The 21,800-nt window shown below is 46.2% G+C and overlaps 1 protein-coding gene across 7 annotated transcripts in view; it reads right to left on the bottom strand.

The window, feature by feature from the left end:
* Nucleotides 1–325: 325 nt before the first annotated feature.
* Nucleotides 326–21,800, bottom strand: part of LOC109909359 (spectrin beta chain, non-erythrocytic 4) — a 67,391-nt gene continuing 45,916 nt past the window's right edge. For 2 of the 7 annotated variants that reach the window (XM_031796058.1, XM_031796062.1), the window contains 18 exons: nt 17,526–17,789; nt 13,278–13,502; nt 12,916–13,005; nt 12,532–12,810; nt 11,974–12,104; nt 11,019–11,223; nt 10,342–10,587; nt 10,115–10,249; nt 9,671–9,915; nt 8,830–8,968; nt 8,632–8,716; nt 8,252–8,448; nt 6,999–8,062; nt 6,348–6,417; nt 5,925–6,208; nt 4,537–4,707; nt 4,410–4,452; nt 326–4,220 (listed from right to left, as the gene is read on the bottom strand). In XM_031796058.1, coding sequence (XP_031651918.1) covers nt 3,948–4,220; nt 4,410–4,452; nt 4,537–4,707; nt 5,925–6,208; nt 6,348–6,417; nt 6,999–8,062; nt 8,252–8,448; nt 8,632–8,716; nt 8,830–8,968; nt 9,671–9,915; nt 10,115–10,249; nt 10,342–10,587; nt 11,019–11,223; nt 11,974–12,104; nt 12,532–12,810; nt 12,916–13,005; nt 13,278–13,502; nt 17,526–17,789 — 4,146 coding nt within the window. In that variant the 3' untranslated portion in view covers nt 326–3,947. Of the gene's footprint in view, nt 4,221–4,409; nt 4,453–4,536; nt 4,708–4,901; nt 6,209–6,347; nt 6,418–6,998; nt 8,063–8,251; nt 8,449–8,631; nt 8,717–8,829; nt 8,969–9,670; nt 9,916–10,114; nt 10,250–10,341; nt 10,588–11,018; nt 11,224–11,973; nt 12,105–12,531; nt 12,811–12,915; nt 13,006–13,277; nt 13,503–17,525; nt 17,790–21,800 lie in introns of all 7 variants that reach the window. The other 5 variants (XM_031796061.1, XM_031796063.1, XR_004203985.1 and 2 more) reach the window with 4 other exon arrangements.

Below are 21,800 nucleotides of genomic sequence, written 5' to 3'. Positions count from 1 at the left end.
GCTATTTTGTCCCTAACTGTAGCAGCAGTGATACATTCATGTATGGTTTTATGCATGAGCAGCGTTAATACTAAAACATGTTGTATCAAATACAGTAAATACAGGACATATTTTTTAAAATAAATTATGCAAAGAAGAGTGAATGTAACTGGAATTAGTATTGGTCCAACATGGTCCTTTGGCCTGCATATATTTGAAGAGCCAATTGACAAGACGATGGCATTGAACTTCACATGCAATCCAAATGAACACCACACAGTGTTTTTTTTTTTGTTCAGTATCCCAATTTGTATTAATCAATTCAAAGAAACGACTGTACAGCGTCAATGGTTTTAAGTTGGATCTGTTTTATACATTATTATTCATTCATTCACCTTTTCCATGTAAGCAAGTGTGTCACCCCATTATTGTACAGTGATTGGCGGAATGAAACTTCAAAACATGCAGAGCAGTATCATAATAGGGACTATGTTATTCATGCAACTTCTTTATCCTGATATTGTGATGTTTTCTGTTGATGTTGTACCAATGAACCATTTTCCCCATGAATATTTACATCAGTTTAAAAACCTCCCTTTCACAGCAGAACAGAAAAAAATGTTGTTGTTTTTTTACAGAAAATACTTTAAGCAATTACATTTTGTACAGGTCATCAAGCTGTTGAACTTTGCAAAACATCCATTCAGTAGTTCCCTGAAAACCAGTGGTGCTCTAGGGTCAAAGGTCAGGAAATGAATGGTAAGTGTTGAGCATTGACTTGTCCACAAACAGCAGTGGAACATCTTGGATGAAAACTGAAATGTAATTATTATTCCCTGAAATGAAACGTATTCCAGAAAATATGGATTTGAGTTTATAATTGGCGTTAAGACTATTGATTTGTAACCTTTGAGGTGGTAATGCTTTCATGAAGGAAGCACTCCAGGACCGCACATCACACACACACACACCTGAAAAATCATGACTGCATGGCTAATACAGAGGCATTGTATCAATCATGGGATTCCTTTCACAAGTCTCCCAATGACAACTGAATGCTTGTGTGTATATCAACTGTCGGTTATAAAATTGTGCTTTCTAGGTATTAACAACATTCCACTGGTTTGTCATTTGAAAGTCTATAAACTCAAATGACCCTCTGTGAAACAGAAAAGATAACATGAATCAGGGCCTTGGCCAAGCCAACAGACTTGCTGGCCCACATTTGGAAAATGACCACTGGTCATTTAAACAGATAACTACTGAATGAAACCTTAGCATGACTAAATGGATGAAATATTGTATAGGCATGTTTGGTTGTTAGGACGTGATAGATTTGTGAAACTCGCACTTTCATGCACTGTGGCTGGAATTCCAGCTGTTAGTAACGTGTAACAAGCAAGACGAGCATGAAAAACTGCCATGTGAAATATCTCATATCATGGTTGTGCATGATACTCTCATACTTTTCCAGCTGGTGTACTTCATGTTCATTCATGAAGATAATTCAAAACTCATTCTCCAGTAAGCAAATAAAAACATTTCCCTCTTGGACCCTCAAGCTCCACTGCTCCTCAATAGCACTGCGCAATGGGGGAACGTTTAAGTGCAAGGGATATGTTGCATAAATTCTGTATTCGCATTCCTGTCAACCTCCCCACGCCACCATAATACTTTGACGGCATACAATCCGTTTTGAGTGAGACTATGGCATACAAATAGGATATCTGTGACATCTGTACACAGATAAGAGTACAATGGTAAGCAGCATTTCCAAACATAGATACCACTCAGAGACATCCAAATTAGTGTTAAATCAGAACTAACACAATTACGTACATCAATTTGAAACCAATTCGTTTTTATTGAGCATATTGTTTTTGGAATGAGGCATCCTCCATATGAGCTGCCCAGGCAAGATAAGTCTAATCTAAACAATAGATAGTAGTGAATGCACAGTGAAACTCCTGAATGCAAGACTTCAGCAAACTAGCACTTTATCGCTAGTATCCTCCAACTACACTATGATAATTGTATGCCACTCGTTAAAGTATGTCATATGAATCTAAGAACTCGCCATAGAATCTCACAGATGTCCAACAGCGCCCTATCTGGCTGTGTCCTGTGTCATATATTGTACTGTATTTCACATTCCGTGTGATAGTTATGTTCATTCAAAAATAAGTTCTGCTGATCCTTGCCTTGTTGTGTCCAACATGCGTTATGGATTGCATTGATTTGGCATTCAACGCCTATATAGATGCATAAAATGTGTTTAAAAAACAAGGTAGAAAAAGCTACACGGGAAAGATTTCATGATATTTGCACTGTACTGTCTCGTCGCCGTCACTCCTCACTTCTGTACATATCTCTGATGTAAGGAACAGGCAAAGGATTTGTCCACTAGCTTCCATAATGTAAGACTTCCCGTTACCAGATATGGCTTTGCAGTGCTACGACAAAACAAATCATTTTATTGTATGATGCATGGAGAGGAACAAACGTGAACATCGTCGCTGATAGCTACAAACTGTGAGAGGAACATATGATCGGACTGCTATGCAAAGCCTATCAACAAGAGATGTATCTCAAGCAAGACATGCATGTGTTTCATTCATCCAGAAGATAGGAAGCTTTTGTTTACATCTGTCTGACATCGACTTGCACTCCTGAGGCCTTGGAGTGACCAATCGGCACCGTGTCATTTCTGTGTGGCCCCTGATTCTTGCTGGGTCCTCATCAACTCCTGTGGTTAATTGTTAAGAAGCCTGGCCTGTGGAACGGCAGTGCCTGGAAGACTGAGGGAGAACTGAGGACGCAGATGTGAACAAAACAAACCTGAGCTATGAAAACCCTGGGAGTGGTGAGAAGCTGAACAGACACACACATCCGCACACACATGCTCAGACACACACACAACTTCATTTCAATTTTTTTGACTGTCTATAAAAAAGCATTGTGATATTTTCTGAATGGACAAAAATAATGTTGACTGGGTATGTGGAGTGTGGTTACCACCATCTGATGGTCTTTGAGAAGGAATGAGGCTTGAGGTCTTGCCAGATGGCTTCCAGTCCTGTCCCTCTGATGCTGGGTGGCTATGGCTGCTGGGTCCCTGGGGGCCTCTCGGGGGCCCCAGATGAAGGCATAGATGAGTATGGCCGTGGGGGCCAGCCTCCAGGTAAAGGTTCCAGCTCATCCATCCAAAAGCCAGAACAAGCTCTGTGAAGGCTGATGTTCTCTGCCTCTTCTTTTTGTCCTCTGGCTCAATGTTGAATTGTACAAATTCAATTAGGATGAGTTTGATGACATTACAGTTTTGTACTGAAGAAAATCCAAAAAGTGAGAAAAGCCCAGAAAAGAATGAAGGCAAAGTGAATGAGCAGAAATACAAAAAGGAAACATAAAATAATTGTTCTCCAAAAAGAGGCCAGTTGTGAAAAACATTTAGGCATAATTCATTCTCTTTTGTTTGGGAGTATAAGATTGGATGTTCTAGACATACAATACATAAATAGACAGACAAGAGTTACATACAGATACAGCTCATCTCTTACAAAAAAATAAACTTAAAACGTTATGAGCTACTTCTTCATACCACCAGTGATAACAACCCTCTTGTTACATGTGTCCATCTCTCTCACACTGCTGCCCTGACTAGGAGCATCTGCTTTCTGCAGTGCACCAATGTCACCACCAGAGGGCAGAGGTGGAACAAGCCGGGCAATAAGTGTTAGTGCCCAGGACTGACACCCTCAGAGCAACAGAGATAAAGAGAGAGGGCAACGATGAGGGGCACACTGATATTCGTGCTTCAAATCCCTCATGTCAGTTCACCAGGGTGACGTTCCTGTCTTTTTTGACACTAAACAGAACTGAAGCAGGTGGACGAGGTGAAAAGGATGGGTCTTGACTGGGAGTCTTTTAAACCTCTCTCCCTTTCCCCCTCCCAGCGCACAACATCAAACTCATTTCTTCTTGCTGGACTTTTCTGAACGCTTGGTGTCCGATTTGGTCTCACCCTTATCCGACCTCTCAGAGCGCTCGGCCCTCTCCGGCCTTTCCCCCCGGTCTGACTTTTCCCCCCGCTCTGACTTGTTATCGGCCTTGCTGCCGTCCCGGCGCGTGCCCTCGTCCGTGGATGAGGTAGTAGGCTGGGGCTGACCCCATTTGGCAATCTCCACATGCTCTGCGATGCTCTTGTTGATGTTGGTGGTCCAGGCCTTTAGATCATCCTGTGACTCGGAGAGAGAAAGGGAGATGAGAGAGAGCATGGGACAGGACGAATGATAAAGAACGAGAAAGGAAAAGAGAGAGGGCGAGAGACAGAGAGAAAGTTATTTGGCACATGGACAAACAGTGCAGAATCACATCGCTATTATATTATTGTGTTTCCATGAAAGAGCAGTCAACCTTCGAACGCCTTTTACCTCATCCTTTGCATGGAACAGAAATTCACTTCCGTCTTTCGTTCTGAAACAGAAGGACAGAGAAGTTGAGGGTAACACAAAATGGTCATCTACACAACATGTCCCCGATTGAAGGCAGAGTACTAACTTAAGTGTAAAGACGTTTTTCTTCTTCTTGTATCCAAGGGTGACGTCGCAGTGGCAGTGGCCGAGGTTGAGCATGGGCTCGTTGTTGTAAGGTGTGGCGGTGTTCTTAGCGTCCTTATAGAAGCCTATCTCTCCTTTGTTCAGCACACAGTACAGGTTGACCCAGGATCTGCTGTAGTGGGGGGGGGGGGGGGGAAACGAGGAGTGTTCAGCCAAAACCAACCACAGGCTTAATGCCACCTAACCTCACTCACCTGGGGGCGTTCAAGATGACTGGCCGCAGTGGGCCGAGGGAGAACACACTGCTGAACAAACAAATGAACCGCCGACCGTAGCGTGCAATAGGTGCATATACACGTAGCTTACCTTTGTGGCGAGGTAGGAAGAACAGCCAGCAGCAAGGAGCAACAGGAGAGAGAAAAACACAGAGACTCTGGTTAAATGACAGTATTGGTATTAGTGAACTTTCATCTATCCTCTTAAGACGATTGAGTGAAACACATAAAAAAAAGCTAGGCTTTACCTTGGCATGTACATAGCATTACATGTACATCGGAAACATTCATCCAATTGGTGAGTGAGCAGTGGGACTCATTTGTGGGATGAGTCTGTTGCGTTGCGTGTCAGCCATGGCCTCCAGGGGGGGCAGTGCGGCAGCGAGAGGCGGACGGTTCAGTCTCCGGGGGCCAGAGACCCATGGTAGGCCACCAAGCATGACCGACTGAACGAAACGTCTCTCGGGGAGGAAGCGGAGTGATGTGTGGCCACTGCAGGGACCTGTGCGGGTAGCCTGGCTATGGCTGCATATCGTACTGGCTATGGGCCAGGCCAGAACCAGCATCAGGTTCGACCTAAGGCTCAGCAACAACATCCATCAACCAGACTGCTCTCCGTCAGGGCCAGTGTTGGTTTAGGCACCATGCATGTTGCAAGCAGTGGAATGGCTGGTGGCTATCTCTTGGTTGAACTCTCATTCTGATACACTTCTGATCAGAGGCTAAACAGAGATCTGAAGTTTCAATAAAATGCTAGAAGAGCATATGTTAAAGCAAATGACTATTTTCAAATAGGATGCTAGAACATATGTCAACCCAGAATTCTATTTTCAATAGGTTACAAGAGCATATGTCAACTCGGGTCGTTAAGCTCCAATAGGAATGTCTGAACATACAGTATGTCAGACCAGTGCAAATGCTCCAATAGGATGAGCATATGTCGACCGAGACCTAAGGCACCAATCAGATGCTGGAACATATGTTAATGCCAGTGACATGCACCAATTGAACATTTCGTAGGTAAAGTCAGTTGTTTTGTTAGCTTAGCATGCTCATAAGATCATGCCTGTTTGTAATATCAACATACTCCCCCACTAGGAACCTGGATGCCCACCTGTTAGAGCTCTTCTTCATGGTCTCGATGTCCAGCTTGCGGAAGAGGAAGCCCTCGTGGTGGGCAGTGTGGCTCGGCGGCTGGAGGACTGAGGGGCTCACGCTCTGGGCCATCCCTGGCTCTGGCGCCGAGCGTGACCGCCGGGTGGTGGCCTCTCCTGCAGAGTGGTCCTTGGGCCTGGGTCTCCGCCGGGGCTTGGGGCGGTCCCGTGCTCGCGGCCGGTCTGGACGTCCGGAAGACTTCTCTGGCACGCCATTCGGCACTTTAGGGACCTCCCCTCGGGCCTGAGGAGAGAAGAGAGAGGGCAGAGTTCAGACTGTAAATACAACGTGTAGCCGTTAAACACCCTCATTAATAGCATTTATGTATAGATAACTCTATCTGTGTAATAAAGGCGGCAAACCTGGTGAACAGAAGACTCACCGTTGCTGCCTCTCTGTCTTTTAGCTGCTCCACTATGTCAAACAAGGTCTGGCCGCCTGACCTTTTCTCCCTGTAATCAACCAAGATAAAAAGTGATACACCTTTCTGCAAACAGTGTCGTGGAAATTCTAACCAAAAGGAGAGAGACTATAAATTCTTCAAACAACTTTATTATAAGATTTGCAAATCTGTAAAAGTTAGCAATCTCCTCAACAGTGCAGAGTTAAGAGCCCAACGAACAGAGTTGGCTCTCCGCTTTTATAGAAAGTACAACCTCTTTGTCTTCGTGGCAAAGAGCAGGTGTGTGAGATCTTGATGGGAACATAGTGTACAAACACGTGATAACGGCAGTTTTGTTACAATCTAACTGCTGCCGCTCAAGCTAGCTTCTGGTCTCTTCATATCTCCACACAGCTGTGCCCTTGAAAGATACAAAAAGAACAGGATGGACTCAAACTGTGGTCACTCTCATATGGCCCTTTGTCTTCGCCCGCGTGACCAAGTTACACAAAGACAAGAGTGGAAGAACACTAGCTTCTTCTTAAATGAGAGAAATAGACCGTGGATTTTTCGGTGCATATGCATAACAGAGTTTGTCATTTTCCCACCATAACAGCACTTAACGACTCCAAGGCACAATGTAGTACTCACGTAGAACGTCTGTCTGACTGCTCCTTGGCTGTGTCGTGTTCACTGGACTCTTGTCTCTCCGTCCGGTGGCGGTCTTTCCTCCGGCCTTCGTGTCCGTGGCCTTCCTGCTCGCTGGACGTCTGCCTCTCCAGCTTCCTCTCTTTGCGCTCGGCCCGTTCCCGCCACACCTCCTGGGGCAGCTCATCCCGCCGTGCCTGAATCATCAGCACCTCACTAGAGTGCTGGCGCTCCAGCCTGGCTTCCCTGTGACTGTCCCTACTGTCCCTACTGTCTCTGTCCCTGTCTCTCTGCTGGGGCTCCGACCGGCTGCTCCCCGCCCGGTGGTCTCTGCTGCTGGGCTCACTGTTCAACCTCTCCCTGCCCATCCCCTCCCTCCCCATCTCCTGGAGCACCACCTCGGCCATCACCGGCATCACCGGCGCTGGCTCTATTAACACAATATCTCTCTCCCTCTCTCTCTGCTCCCTCTCTCTCACCTCCTTCTCTCTCACCTTCTCCAGCCTACACGCCACCAGCATGGGCGTCACCATGTCGTCCATGTGTTTGATCTTAGGCTGCCGGAGGTACTGTGAGGCTTTCACCTCCACTGCCGTGGCTGCACCAGTCACCAAGCTTGCAGCTATCCCTTTGGCCTCGACCGCGGGGGTGACCAATCCTACTGCCAACCCTCTGGCTTCCGAGGCGGCAGTCCCCAACCCTGCTGCTACCCCTCTGGCCTCCATGGCGGTTGTTCCCAGGCCAGCTGCCACCCCCACTACACCTCCAACCACTCCCCCCATCACAGGCATGGCCCAGGCCTCCAGGCTGCTGCGGTAGCCACTGGAGCCGTTCATGATGGGGGTGTAGTTGGCCACGGTGGATCCCAAGCGGCGGGCCACGGAGGAGGGCAAGGGTTCCTGGGAGGGCCTTTCAGCTCTGTGCTCGGCCTGCTCGTAAATGATCCGTCTCATCAGTGGGGAGCCCTGGCTCCGGGCAGGGGACGTCTCCTGGGGGTCCAGGAACACCTTTCGACCCAGCAGGGGGGTGGGAGGGAGCTTACTCTGCTCTGCTTTCATCTTCTCCACCTGGAACCAAATCGAGGTTAACTAAACATCAGCACTTCATAGTAGAATCTCCTCCACAACAAAATTAAGCATTGAAGACAATTGACAAGTCACTTCAAACAAGCTGTGCTCTACAACCTCTTGTAAGCAACCAGAAGAAAGACGGCATCAGCTAAGGGGAGTGTTAGTAGGCTAGGGATAGTGACGGACCGTGGTGAGGCGTCGTAGTGAGCTGAAGCGCTCCTCCCAGGTGGCGGCGGCCTTGCGGAAGGCCTCGTGGCGGCGGATGAGCTGCTCCACCTCGTCCACACTGGCACCCAGCTCCTTGCTATTGATGAAGGGCTCCTGGGCCGTGAGCCAGGCCTCGGCCACCACCGCTTCCTGGGCAAACTGGTGCACCTCCAGCACTGAGGCAGAGGAGAAAGAGGAAGTCAGTGTCTGAGAATTGGAATCATATCCCTCACACTGTTGCTCAGTTGTAGCTTACTGTGGTTCCAAATTATGGAATGGCTTGGGATAATATCAAACAGAGACTTGAGGTACCAGGTACTAGAGTAAGTTACATTCAGGTAAAATCAGGGGGGACTCACTGTGCTGCAGGACCTCCCAGTGTTTGTCCCATTTCTCAGACAGCTCGTACTGCTTGGCCACCACCTTATCCAGCTTCTCCTTGATCTACAAATACATTTCCATTGAGCTTCATCCAAACTAGTGACTGTAAATGTCATCTAAACTACAGTACCATCCTCTATGTTCTATGGCAAGAACCCTGTCAACAGTGCTGTTACCTCCTCAGCAGCGGGGTTGCGCGCGGCCAGCAGCGTCTTGCCCATCTCGATGCACTGCAGCACACTCTTACTGCGCGCCTCCACCTCGCTCTTCAAGCTCTGGTGGTAGTTCATCAGTACCTCCACTGAGGACACATCCCTGAAAGGACCAGAGAGTCCAGAGTCCGTTATATCGCTGTGGGGAATGCTGACAGTGAGGGAGAAGAGCACAGGGTTACACACCCCGGAAGACAAGGGCCAGGTCAGCCTGATATACACCACCAGGCAGCCATTTTGAAAATAACACAGTTTATTGCTATATTAAAACATGCTTACAGTGCATTGCTTGAAATGTGTTCATTATTATCTGTTGCTCTCTGTGTGGTCTGTGCTCTCTCTGCATCTCTCTGTGCAGCTCTCCATATTTGGCATTTTCGTAACGTAAATAAATTCCCTTATTTACTTATATTACGATAATGCCACAAAATCAAAACAGGCCCCTGAACTTGCAGATCAATCACATCTGATAGATGGACAGGTGGATGAGATGGAGCAGTATGATATACAAACAGTAAATATAGATAAGACCGTACACACTTAATTTAATGTCAAACGGACGCCCCCTTCACATTTAAAAAATACAATCTTCCAGGAAAGAGATACACAACTTCCTTTTGGATTATAGCTGAACTATGCGTCTTTCAGCCTATCCTACGTCGCTAGGTGTTGAACTAACATTGCTGGGCCTATAGTATTTTAACAAAAAAGGTTTACTTTTTTTCCCTCTTGCTCACTTCACTTTCATAAAATGTGTATGGCCTAAACCATAAAAATACAATTGTAACCATGTCCACTCATATACCTTGGATTGTCCCCTGTGCCGATCTGAGAGATGATGCTGTCCATCCACATGATCTGGTCTCGCACCACCCCGAAGAACCGCAGCTTGTCTGTTGCCGTGGTGATCTGCACTCGGCACTCCTCACAGGACGTCAAGAGCTCCTTCCAGCAATGCATCACTTCCTGTTCCCGGCCGGCAATCGCCTCAGCCTTCTGCCCGGCGTAGATGGTCCGGAGCTGACCCGCACTCTCCTGGAGCTGCCTCACCTGGACACAGATAGACAGGGATGGGTGATAAATGACATAGGAATAACTAAAAGTACTGTGGAAAAGTACTTACTGAACAAGTATGAGAGAAACTTCACGTGAAGTATTACCACATTGACCTCTTGTATTGTTCTGTCTTCCTTTTTAGTCTCATGTGCTAATAAAATAAAGTGATAGTGGGGAGGGTGGGGGGGCTCACCTGAGTGACGAGCAGCTGAATGTCGTGCTCGAAGCTGTGCATGAGCCTCTGCAGGGTGCTGGTGTTGGCAGTGCCACCCTGGCACGCCCGCACCTCGGGCAGCCTCCGTTGCTTATCATCGATCTGGGCCAAGATCTGCAACACAAGGAGATAACAGCCAATCAGAGACACATCAAAACACGACACAGACCTATATCCCGTAGCACTTCTTATGGTTTAAACGCTACCTCGCGGCAGTCGGTGAAGAACTTGTGGAGCTGGTGCGAGGCGGCCAGCATCTGTGCCCGGGTCTCCATGAGCTCCAGGAGGTCAGCCCAGGCCTCGTTCACGCCGTCCTTCCACTCGGCGATGGTGGCGGCCTCGGCGTGGCCGTAGTCGATCAGCTCATCCACCATCTGGTTAACCGCCGTCACACGCTCCTGACCCAGACTGCCCGTCTCCGACGCAAACTCTGTGAACTTCTCCTGCAGGATCTGAAGGGAGGAGAAAGGAGGAGGAGAGGGATGAAGGGATGATCAATATCTAGTTAGCCAAGCTAAGAACTGTTGCTAAAGCAGTAATAGGCTACTTATCAAAACAAATTGCGTTAAAATACATACTACTTCCTTACTAAGCAATAATACAATGTACTGCATGCCCTTCTTTGAGCCATACATGTAGACATATTAACCCTCTTCCCAACAGGTTTTAGACAAACACTATATGCCATTTAGCGGACGCTTTTATCCAAAGCGACTTATCAGTCATGATCAAATACATTTATGTGTGGGTGGTCCCAGGAATCAAACCCACTATCCTGGCATAGCAAGTGCCATGCTCTACCAACTGAGCTACAGAGGACCACCAGCCCTATCATATTGTTGAAGCTTTTGTCCATTCAGGCTCTGAGAGTGGTCCCACTGACCGTGACGTGTTCAAAGTCCTGTCCCAGTTCTGGCGAGCTGGCCACCACCTCCCTCTCAGCGATCCACTGCTCCAGCTCATCCACCTCATGGTTGAGCTGGTAGAGCCAGTACTGCTGCTCCAGACGAGACTTCCTCTCCTCCACCAGGTCCTTCAGAGACACGTACAGCCGGTCCATCTGAGACTGACACTTACTGATCTGCTCACTGAGACACACGCACACACACGGACAGACACATACACACACGCGGGCAGGTAGGCACGCAGACACACACACACACACACACACCAGAGACGGGGTTTGAGACACGTAGTAAACACGGGGTGAAATTGCGGGGGAATGTGTGGGAGTGAAACACATTTAGACATGAAAAACCATGAGCTGGTTTTACGGTGGTGAGTTCGCAGGGGGAGTAAATGTGAGGAGAAGACTTACAAAGCAAACGGAACAACATGAGACAACCATGGGCAACCCCTAAAAACATCCATACCCTACTAGTGCAGAGACGCCGGCGTCAGCTAACAGCTAAGATGATAGAGCCGTTAGCGTTAGCTCTGACACCAGAGTCAGAGAAGCATTACGGACCCAGTGCTGACCCTGCTGTCATCATGAATCACTCTGCTGCCATAAACAGAGCAACAGGAGTCCATGACCGGCAAACTTTACTGTACTGTTCTACCTTCTCTACAGGGGTTATGTCGTTCAAGCCCTTTACGACCGGATTACTCCTCAGCACCCAGAAGACAAAGACTGGAGAGGCCCTTGATCTTCTTCAATCAAGTCACAAACTGAGATCCTTGGTTCTCATATAGGGGATTTCCTTTGAGCTGTTAAGGCAGTATATTAAATGGGTATTTCATGGCACACTCCCTTTAGAGCTGCTATAACCAACTTTTGATCCCACAAAAGCCTTGGTAATAGCGTGGTGACAGGTTTGTGGGGCACCAACACTAACCTGTCTGGATGTCCCATCTCCAGTAGCTGTCTGCACTGCTGGGAGAGAAGGCCTATCGTCTCAGCGTAGTCCTCTATCGTCTGCTCCAGTACCAGGTGCTTCTTCAGTAGCTGCAGGGTGCTGGGCTCATCCTGAGAGGGAGGCCACAACACACTTACAGTCCATTCTCACAAACCTTGGCATGCTAACGATTCAAGTGCCTGCAATGTTCATCACAGGATGTTGGTGGCACCTTAATTGGGGAGGACAGGCTCGTGGTAACGGCTGGAGCGGAATCAGTGGAATGGTATCAAACATGTGGTTTCCATGGTTTCCATGTGTTTGATGCCATTCCATTTACTCTGTTCCGGACCATTATTATGAGCCGTCCTCCCCTCAGCAGCCTCCACTTGTGTTCAAATACAGTTGCTGATATCTGGAGGGACACAATCACATTGCATTACACCTATGCAGATACAACCTTTTCCTCTTCCAAAAAGCCAATCATCTCGTACTGTAAAATGGTAACTGGGCAGGTTAAGTACATCAGCGCCTGGTGATTGGCACCTAGCCTCCTACCTTGCCCTTTTCCTCGTTCATCATGTGCAGCTCCTGTTCACTGAGCCAGGCCTCCACCTCGGCCGTGTCAAAGTAGTACTGCTGGGCCTGGTACATGGCATCCAGCACCAGCTGTCTTCTCTCTGTCTCGGCCCACAGCAGACCCCACAGCCCGCTGAGCTGCTCCAGGCCCGCCCGCACACAGTCAGCCTCGGGGCTGCGGATGGAGGCGATGACATTAGCTCGTTCCAGGACGTTCTCCACGCTCGCCCGATGGCCCTGCAGCTCCCTCTGCAGAGTCTGGGGGACGGGACGGGACAGAAAGACGATGTCCAGTTAGATATGTTACAGTATGATAGACATGTTCTGTAACGGTGTGGTTAGCCTCAGCTAGCTGCCACTCACCTGGTTTTTCTTCATGAGGTGCTGCACAGCCTGGAGACTGGAGCCGTGCTCCTGAGACGTGGCGGCAGGCAGTCGCTCCTGCACCCACAGCTGCAAACACATCACAAGTGAAACTAGCAAAGGAGCACTTGCGAACACTGGTAACTTTGATGGTTATCACCAGCATGGCACTGCATCAGTTTAGTGTTACATAACATCTTTTATCAAGATAACACCTTTCACAAACAAAAAAGGAGGTTAGTCACCAACTTAAGCAACACTTTTACCCGATGACACTTGTAAGTCACATGTCTCTAAGTGTCTGTAAGTGTGCGTGGTCTGTGTGTGGGTATAATCGGAGAAGGATCAGGACGGCCACTCACTATCTCGTCCTCCAGGTCCCGGCCCACTTGGTGAACCTCCTTGGAGGCCAGAAGGATGCGCCGGCGCTCCTTGAGCGGCTCGATGAGGCGGACGATGCGCGTCTCCACGGCGGCCTGGCGCTCGCCGACCGTCTCCATGACCTGGCCCTGCTGGGGGATGGAGGCCGCCGCCACCTGCAGCTCCCCCACCTCCTTATACCACTCCTCCATCTGACACTCCATCGTCTGGAGAGAGGGAGCGAGGGAATGGACAGGGAGTGAGAGAGGAGATAGAATGGAAGCAAAGGGGGATGGAATTGAAGCGTTTGAGGAGGGGTGAGTGAAGGGAGGAGGTAGAGAGGGATGACAGAGAGGTTAGGAACTAAAGAGAGGGAGGAAGTCCACGGGACAGCGAGAGGCCTGGTGAGTATGGAGAGGATACATCGGTCCCTGTATCAATCACCTCTCACCAAAATATCCTGGCAACATCCAACTCAGGAGTCGGCCACCTAGGAAATCCATGGCTTTCCTAGGTGTGCATGATAAGTTGCTCTGTCTGTCAGTCTGTCATAACAATGTATGAGAAGTGTTTGGATGATAGCTGTTACAGTGGCTTGCGAAAGTATTTGGCCCCCTTGAACTTTGCGACCTTTTGCCACATTTCAGGCTTCAAACATAAAGATATAAAACTGTATTTTTTTGTGAAGAATAAACAACAAGTGGGACACAATCATGAAGTGGAACGACATTTATTGGATATTTCAAACTTTTTTAACAAATCAAAAACTGAAAAATTGGGCGTGCAAAATTATTCAGCCCCCTTAAGTTTATACTTTGTAGCGCCACCTTTTGCTGCGATTACAGCTGTAAGTCACTTGGGGTATGTCTCTATCAGTTTTGCACATCGAGAGACTGAAATCTTTTCCCATTCCTCCTTGCAAAACAGCTCGAGCTCAGTGAGGTTGGATGGAGAGCATTTGTGAACAGCAGTTTTCAGTTCTTTCCACAGATTCTCGATTGGATTCAGGTCTGGACTTTGACTTGGCCATTCTAACACCTGGATATGTTTATTTTTGAACCATTCCATTGTAGATTTTGCTTTATGTTTTGGATCATTGTCTTGTTGGAAGACAAATCTCCGTCCCAGTCTCAGGTCTTTTGCAGACTCCATCAGGTTTTCTTCCAGAATGGTCCTGTATTTGGCTCCATCAATCTTCCCATTAATTTTAACCATCTTCCCTGTCAATGCTGAAGAAAAGCAGGCCCAAACCATGATGCTGCCACCACCATGTTTGACAGTGGGGATGGTGTGTTCAGGGTGATGAGCTGTGTTGCTTTTACGCCAAACATAACGTTTTGCATTGTTGCCAAAAATTTCAATTTTGGTTTCATCTGACCAGAGCACCTTCTTCCACATGTTTGGTGTGTCTCCCAGGTGGCTTGTGGCAAACTTTAAATGACACTTTTTATGGATATCTTTAAGAAATGGCTTTCTTCTTGCCACTCTTCCATAAAGGCCAGATTTGTGCAATATACGACTGATTGTTGTCCTATGGACAGTCTCCCACCTCAGCTGTAGATCTCTGCAGTTCATCCAGAGTGATCATGGGCCTCTTGGCTGCATCTCTGATCAGTCTTCTCCTTGTATGAGCTGAAAGTTTAGAGGGACGGCCAGGTCTTGGTAGATTTGCAGTGGTCTGATACTCCTTCCATTTCAATATTATCGCTTGCACAGTGCTCCTTGGGATGTTTAAAGCTTGGGAAATCTTTTTGTATCCAAATCCGGCTTTAAACTTCTTCACAACAGTATCTCGGACCTGCCTGGTGTGTTCCTTGTTCTTCATGATGCTCTCTGCGCTTTTAACGGACCTCTGAGACTATAACAGTGCAGGTGCATTTATACGGAGACCTGATTACACACAGGTGGATTGTATTTATCATCATTAGTCATTTAGGTCAACATTGGATCATTCAGAGATCCTCACTGAACTTCTGGAGAGAGTTTGCTGCACTGAAAGTAAAGGGGCTGAATAATTTTGCACACCCAATTTTTCAGTTTTTGATTTGTTAAAAAAGTTTGAAATATCCAATAAATGTCGTTCCACTTCATGATTGTGTCCCACTTGTTGTTGATTCTTCACAAAAAAATACAGTTTTATATCTTTATGTTTGAAGCCTGAAATGTGGCAAAAGGTCGCAAAGTTCAAGGGGGCCGAATACTTTCGCAAGGCACTGTAGCTGTACCGCAATTGACTACAAAGCAATTACTCCTCCAGAGTGGCCATCTAGCTGTTAGGTAATTCAGAGGGGAATGGTGATTCTCACTAAGGCGGTGACACTCATTTTGGGACAGAAACATCAGGTTAAGATCACCAGGGAGGTGGAGTTGTGTCAATAACTAATTTGAAAAGTGGGCCAGATGCAAAGAGCTGCTGTATGAGTGCCATGGTAAAGTGAATTAGAGTAGGAGGCAGAATGAGGCCGATCAATCTCATACGAATTCACATGACGATTTGACTTCTTAGGAATTGGGAGGAAAAGAGCCTTCGGGACGGCTGCCTCGGTACCTTCTATCTGGTTAAATGAATCCCTTGACATTCTCAGAGACACATATCAGAGACTAGCACGGGAATAAGCACACTCTCGACTCTCACTGGCTTATACACAAAATGTTACCCCAACACGTATGCATTGAATCACCACTTTAGAGAAATAAAATAAAACATGGGAATTGAACATTATTTCTAACTTTGACAGAAATGGTCCTTGAATTGACAGACAGGACAATTTCGCACAGTCGAGTGGAGATTTTCATACATTTCCATGTGAAGCGAAAGGTTAGAGTTTCAAGGATGAGACAGTGATTCTGCTCACACCATAGATCACAGAAGGAGCAGCAGGACAGGATGAGGTAGTGGATGGAGGGAAGCGGAAATAAAGATTAAAAAAAGATCAAAACTATAGTACGAAAGGGATAAAGAAAGAAATTAGGAGAGAAAGAAGGAAAAGACAGGTAGGAAAGAAAGGAAAGGAAAGAAAGGACATTTAAAGGAAAGAAAAAATAGGAAAGGAAAATAAATCAAAGGAAAGGAAATTAAATTAAAGGAAAGGAAATGAAATTAAAGGAAAGGAAGAAGAAGATCAGAGTAGCCATGAGAGAAATGAACTGAAGTGAAAAGGGTACTGTACCCCTGGATGGAGGTTGGGTGATGGAGCGTACTGTACACAAAGCACAATGGCAGGCTGAAAAGGAACTGTAAAAGCATCCCTTAGCGGCAGCATGCTGTTGGAGAGGAGAAGGAGAGATGCATGATGAAATGATAAGCTGTGGGATGGATCCAGTAGTAGTGACAGAACAGGGGTAGAGCATCCTGGACAGGAAAAAACATGAACCTCTTCCTACTGTATCGGTTGTTGGCTAGCATCAACATTAGTGTTTGTTAACATGTAGCATAGGCTACATTTGGTCTACAAGTAATTGTCCAGTGAAAATCTCACTTTTAACAGTTCATATTCTGTTAACTCATACCCAGATAATGTTTTTTGACTCATCCTATACTCATATTTGTGGCCAAAGAATAAAATAACGTATCTAAAACACATTTTTTTAAAACCACATCAAAATTGTATCCCAAACAGACTGTTTATAAAATGCTTGCTATTTCCTGAGGAGGATGAGCTGGCCAATCAGTGGTCTACTAAGCATGAATATTTTTTAGGACCGGTATACACCCACCCCCTTCTGTTGTTCGGGTGCACCTACACTATTCCAACACGGATAAGCTGCTTTTTAACATACACAATTATTTAACTCATATTGTAATTAATTATAGGTCATATTTCATAGAAGTCTGGAAACACTGGACAGTTACTTTAACCCACTATGTATTGTAGAGCCATGCTTTGGGTGGAATGGTCTGACTCTCCAATGACAGCACATTGGAGTGCAGGCCAAGCTTACTGGTGACGCGTTGAGTGCCAATTGCTCTTGTTAAACAAAAGCCTATGGCAGCCTGGCTCATTTAAGGCACGTAAATGAAGAGAAAACAGCAAGGTATTCAGAGAAAATGGATGATAAAGGATTAGTAATTCACACAGAACAACCCTAGGTTTTTATATATAGAGATACACTGCGATATTCAACAGCTTAAACCTAACTAAGATACCATAGCAACACCATACCCAACGATATTTCCCAACTATTCTAAACTGATCACAAAAAACTAAAACTGTAACAGTAGTTGGATCATATAATGAAGAGGAAGAGACCTGGAGCTTCTTGAGCTGCTTGTTGACGCTCGTCAGGTCCTGACCCTGGTCCACGTAGCACAGTTGTCCTTCCAGCTGGTGCAGCCGATGGTCCAGGCTGGTGTAACTCTGCACCAGCAGGTCGGCCCGGTTGGCTTCAAACAGCTGGCGGGCCTTGGCCTGGGTGGTGCTCTCCAGGTCCTGCCAACACTCCCGGATCTCCCCCAGCTTCCTCCGCACCACCGGGCTCAGCTCGGGCTTCTCCTGGATCAACTGCTGGCCCTCCTGGAGGATGGAGAGGGAGGGTAGTGGGGGGTGGAGAGGGCAGGTGGAGGATAGGAAGAAGACGTTGAGAGAGAGAAGTAGAATAGGGGGTTGAAGGTTAGGGTAAGGGAGAGGGAACACAAAGAGGGGAGCAGAGAGATAAAGGGAGATAGAGTGATTAGACATTGATGAGTGGAAATAAAGTAATATTTATATCACTTATGGAACATGGGGTCATAAACAATCTACGGCCACAAACATTGGATTTTTTCCATTGAAATCATTCTGTAAATAGTTCATAGCCAGCAACAATTAGTGATTACCACGTTGGCAGTTCACCATATCGGAACATACATTAAAGCACTTTGTGACACGTGCTGATGTAAATTTGATTGATATGGCGTTGGCTATGGTTTCCCTATATCCTTAATCTGGCAGGTAAATAAAATGGATTCTAAGCAACCACATTAAATGACAAAGAAAATGTTCTATTTGTCTACCATTGTTAGCTTGTAAGCATGAGCTGTGATTCAGTGGTACACCTTTAAGAGGCCTGAGTGCTACAGCCTGGGCTCCAGATCAGCTGCTCCTGACTCTGGCCCATCAGTGCACATCAAATTGGGTTAAAGGGCTGGCTCGGCCCTGGCAGCCCAGAAAACCACTTCAACTTTAGAGGTCAGGGCTCACAGATAAAAATGCAATTCTCTTATCATCCTTTTACATCCTGATAGAATAATCTGGTACGGATCTCTCCTTTGTCTGTCTTCATCGGTTTGGTTTGGAGGAATTCAGGTTTGACTCATCTCTTGTTGATTTCATTCATTACACTCTCAGGTGTTTTCAGAATAGATACAGATTCTTTCCAGTAAGCTGAAACGTAATCGCATAACAACCGCAACCCCAGAGACTCAGCCAGCGAATGAGAGGAGAGCACACTGAGTTGCTGCCTGCCATGACACACCATCACAGACTCAGAGAGGGGAGAGGCAGACAGACATACACTTGCTCCCTTTCTCTGCAGCACTCTGCCACCCCCCACGCTCTCTCCCTCTTTCTCTCTCTCTCCCAACATATGTGCTTTATTCCTTCCTCTATCTTCCCATCCCTCCACCTCTCTCCAGCTCTGTCCTGTGCGCCTGAGTGCACGCAAGTGTTCCCGAGCACTGGGGGTTGTAAACTACGCAATCATAATCACCGCCAGGGAGACACATCAGCCAATGACGACCGAAGAGGAGATTTAACCTACCTATGATCACCCACACACACCCACACACACACACACACACACATTGTAATTCATTCTCTGTCACCGTTTCCCCAAGGCACCATAAAGAGTCTATTGGACCAGTCGGAAAAAAAAACAAATCTATTTGCATTTTAAACCCCTTTAAATGTAATTCACTGATTGGAGATAAGTGTGCATTTCACGGGGAATGATTGAAACGCTAGTTAGTTAATTCACTTTGTACTCAGTTAAAAACATCGGCGTCTCGTTCCTCTGAAACACATAACGGTTTCTGCTCAAGGCTCAGAACAAGAATGCATTGAAATATCTCTATTGCATATTCCAGTTGGGAGGACATTTGCTCGGCTACTGTGCTTAACGGCCGCACCACCAGTGCAGCATCCTCTTCCCTCTGATCCCTCTCGGTCGGCCTTCTCATGATCTGCCCACACAAAGGATGTCCTCATTTGGAGACCACACCACAGCTGCACTGTGAAGGGACGCACTCCCAACAGTGCCAAAATAGCTCCGGAAGCATATGTTGCTTTTTTGATCTCCAGATGAGTGGGGCAGCAAGGGTACTCTACCCAACTCGTAGATGTTGGCAGTATAATGTTGAAAACAAGTTGCTTGTAACCAAAGCACAGGGGAAAAGGAGAATTACCATAACGACCATAGAAAAATAACAGATGGCAACGGAAAAAAAATAATCATCACTACGAGATCACGTATGCAATACCAATCTGTTATTGAATGATAATTACATAAAGTGTTGCCAATGCGTTTGGCTGGTTGTGTCCATGGAAGCTATTGTGTCAATATTACTCCATGTGTGAAGGCCTGGAGGCATAAATCTGCCTGGGAGGACTAGACACAGTCACGTGATTCGGCTGGGGGGGGTGCAATGGCCAGCAGGCACCAAGAGGAGCCAACATGTATCAATGAGTGTTTTGAAGGAAATGTCAAGCTTTGTGAAGACTGACTGTCCTACGTCTTTCATCACTTGATCTAAAGCCATGCCTTATAATGAAGCCAGACATTGTCTATGAAACTGATTCTGAGAAGCACATTTATTCATGGGATATTTGTGTGTGGATAGTGATGTCCTTTTGATGGTTGATCACCTGGGGAAGTAAAGAAACATGTTAGAGATTGTTGTCGTGCGCCGTGAATTGGTTGAGCGTGCAAACCTGGCTTTGAGCGTCACCCAGGCCAGTATATAACTCTTCGGGCTCTATATCCGGCTGGCGTTAAGGGTGTCGCTAGTGTCAAACGCACGCTCTTTGGCAATATCGACTTGTAAAAGCCTGCGCTCTTCTATTTTACAACCCTGGTGGCAGAGTTGGTCATTTCCCTGTCTTATATCAGCTTGCGCTGATGTGGGAGGGGTGGAAATATTTGAGGCGTGACCCTAAAAACGTGCGCCAATGTGCCAATATTTTGCAGCGCTCCTGGTGATACTTAAGACTCACCGAAAGCTGGTCTTAGCAGTACCGCAAATGGTTTTGACATCGATTTTGCCAGCGGAGGCGCACAGTAGCGTAAATCAGTAGCCTATAACCGGTGTATTATGAAAATATCAAGAGCAGCAAAACAGTCAGGCATCCTTCTGCCTAAGAGCCCTTAAGGCCTACTGTACGTGTGCACATAGATCCTTATGCTCACGGAACGAGAGATGCGGTTCATGATATCATCACCGTCCATGGGTTAACGGTGAGAGCGTCCATGGCTCAAATGCAATGCAATTTTGTCTGCTATTTCTGGAGATGTGCAAATATGATCTGCAAGATGGTTCCGTGATGTTTATAAAACATGACATTTGCGAGTGGTATAACGGTGTGTAGACATTCCCTCTTTCTCTTTATACTGTATTGGATTTCTATCCAGCTCCTGTGAAAATTTGGGTGGCCGTAAAACCCTCCATTGTCGAAGTTGGCTTGTCCGTATTATACAACCGCGGGGAGAAATGATAGTGACTGTAACTATATTTAGAGATAGCCTATTTAAAATAAGTTGTTTCGTTGAATTATAATTGTGATTAGAATTATACACTGTCTTTTTAGGCCTAGTCAATTTAATCTTACTTACTGACTACGTTTGGCATGTCAATGTCCAGACTGCAATTTACAGTAGGCCTAGCCCCTATATCAGTGCAAATACCATGGCCTATTAAAAACAAAAACAAATATGTTTTATGTGAGAAGTAGGCATTGGTCTGAAGCCGAAAAATAAATGAAATTCACATGAGCACCACGATGAGTATTTCACCCATACTCTAACAACGTTTTCCAGCACACAGCTTTGGCCTACCACAGAAGCTATAGTGCGTTCAGAAAGTATTCATACCGTTCGACCTAGTCCACATTTTGTTGTGTTACAGCCAGAACTCAAAACTGATTCATTTTAGTATTTTGGGGGGAATTTCTTTGCAAATGTATTGAAAATAAAATACAGAAATATCTAAATTACAGTGCATTCTGAAAGTATTCAGGCCCCTTGACTTTTTCCACATTTTGTTACAGGCTTATTCAAAAATGTTTTAAAGACCCCCCCCCCTCATCATTCTACACACAATACCCCATAATGACAAACCAAATACAGGTTTTTATACATTTTTGCAAATGTATAAAAAAAACTGAAATATCACATCTATATATAAGCATTCAGACCCTTTACTCAGTACTTTGTTGAAGCACCTTTGGCAGCAATTACAGCCTGGAGTCTTCTTGGGTATGACACTACAAACTTGACACACCTGTATTTGGGGAGTTTCTCCCATTCTTCTCTGCAGATAGTTTGGATAGGGA

The sequence above is a fragment of the Oncorhynchus kisutch genome, linkage group LG18 (assembly GCF_002021735.2).
Source record: "Oncorhynchus kisutch isolate 150728-3 linkage group LG18, Okis_V2, whole genome shotgun sequence".
In the NCBI taxonomy this organism is placed as follows: Eukaryota; Metazoa; Chordata; class Actinopteri; order Salmoniformes; family Salmonidae; genus Oncorhynchus; species Oncorhynchus kisutch.
This window is presented reverse-complemented; position numbering and strand designations above follow the sequence as displayed.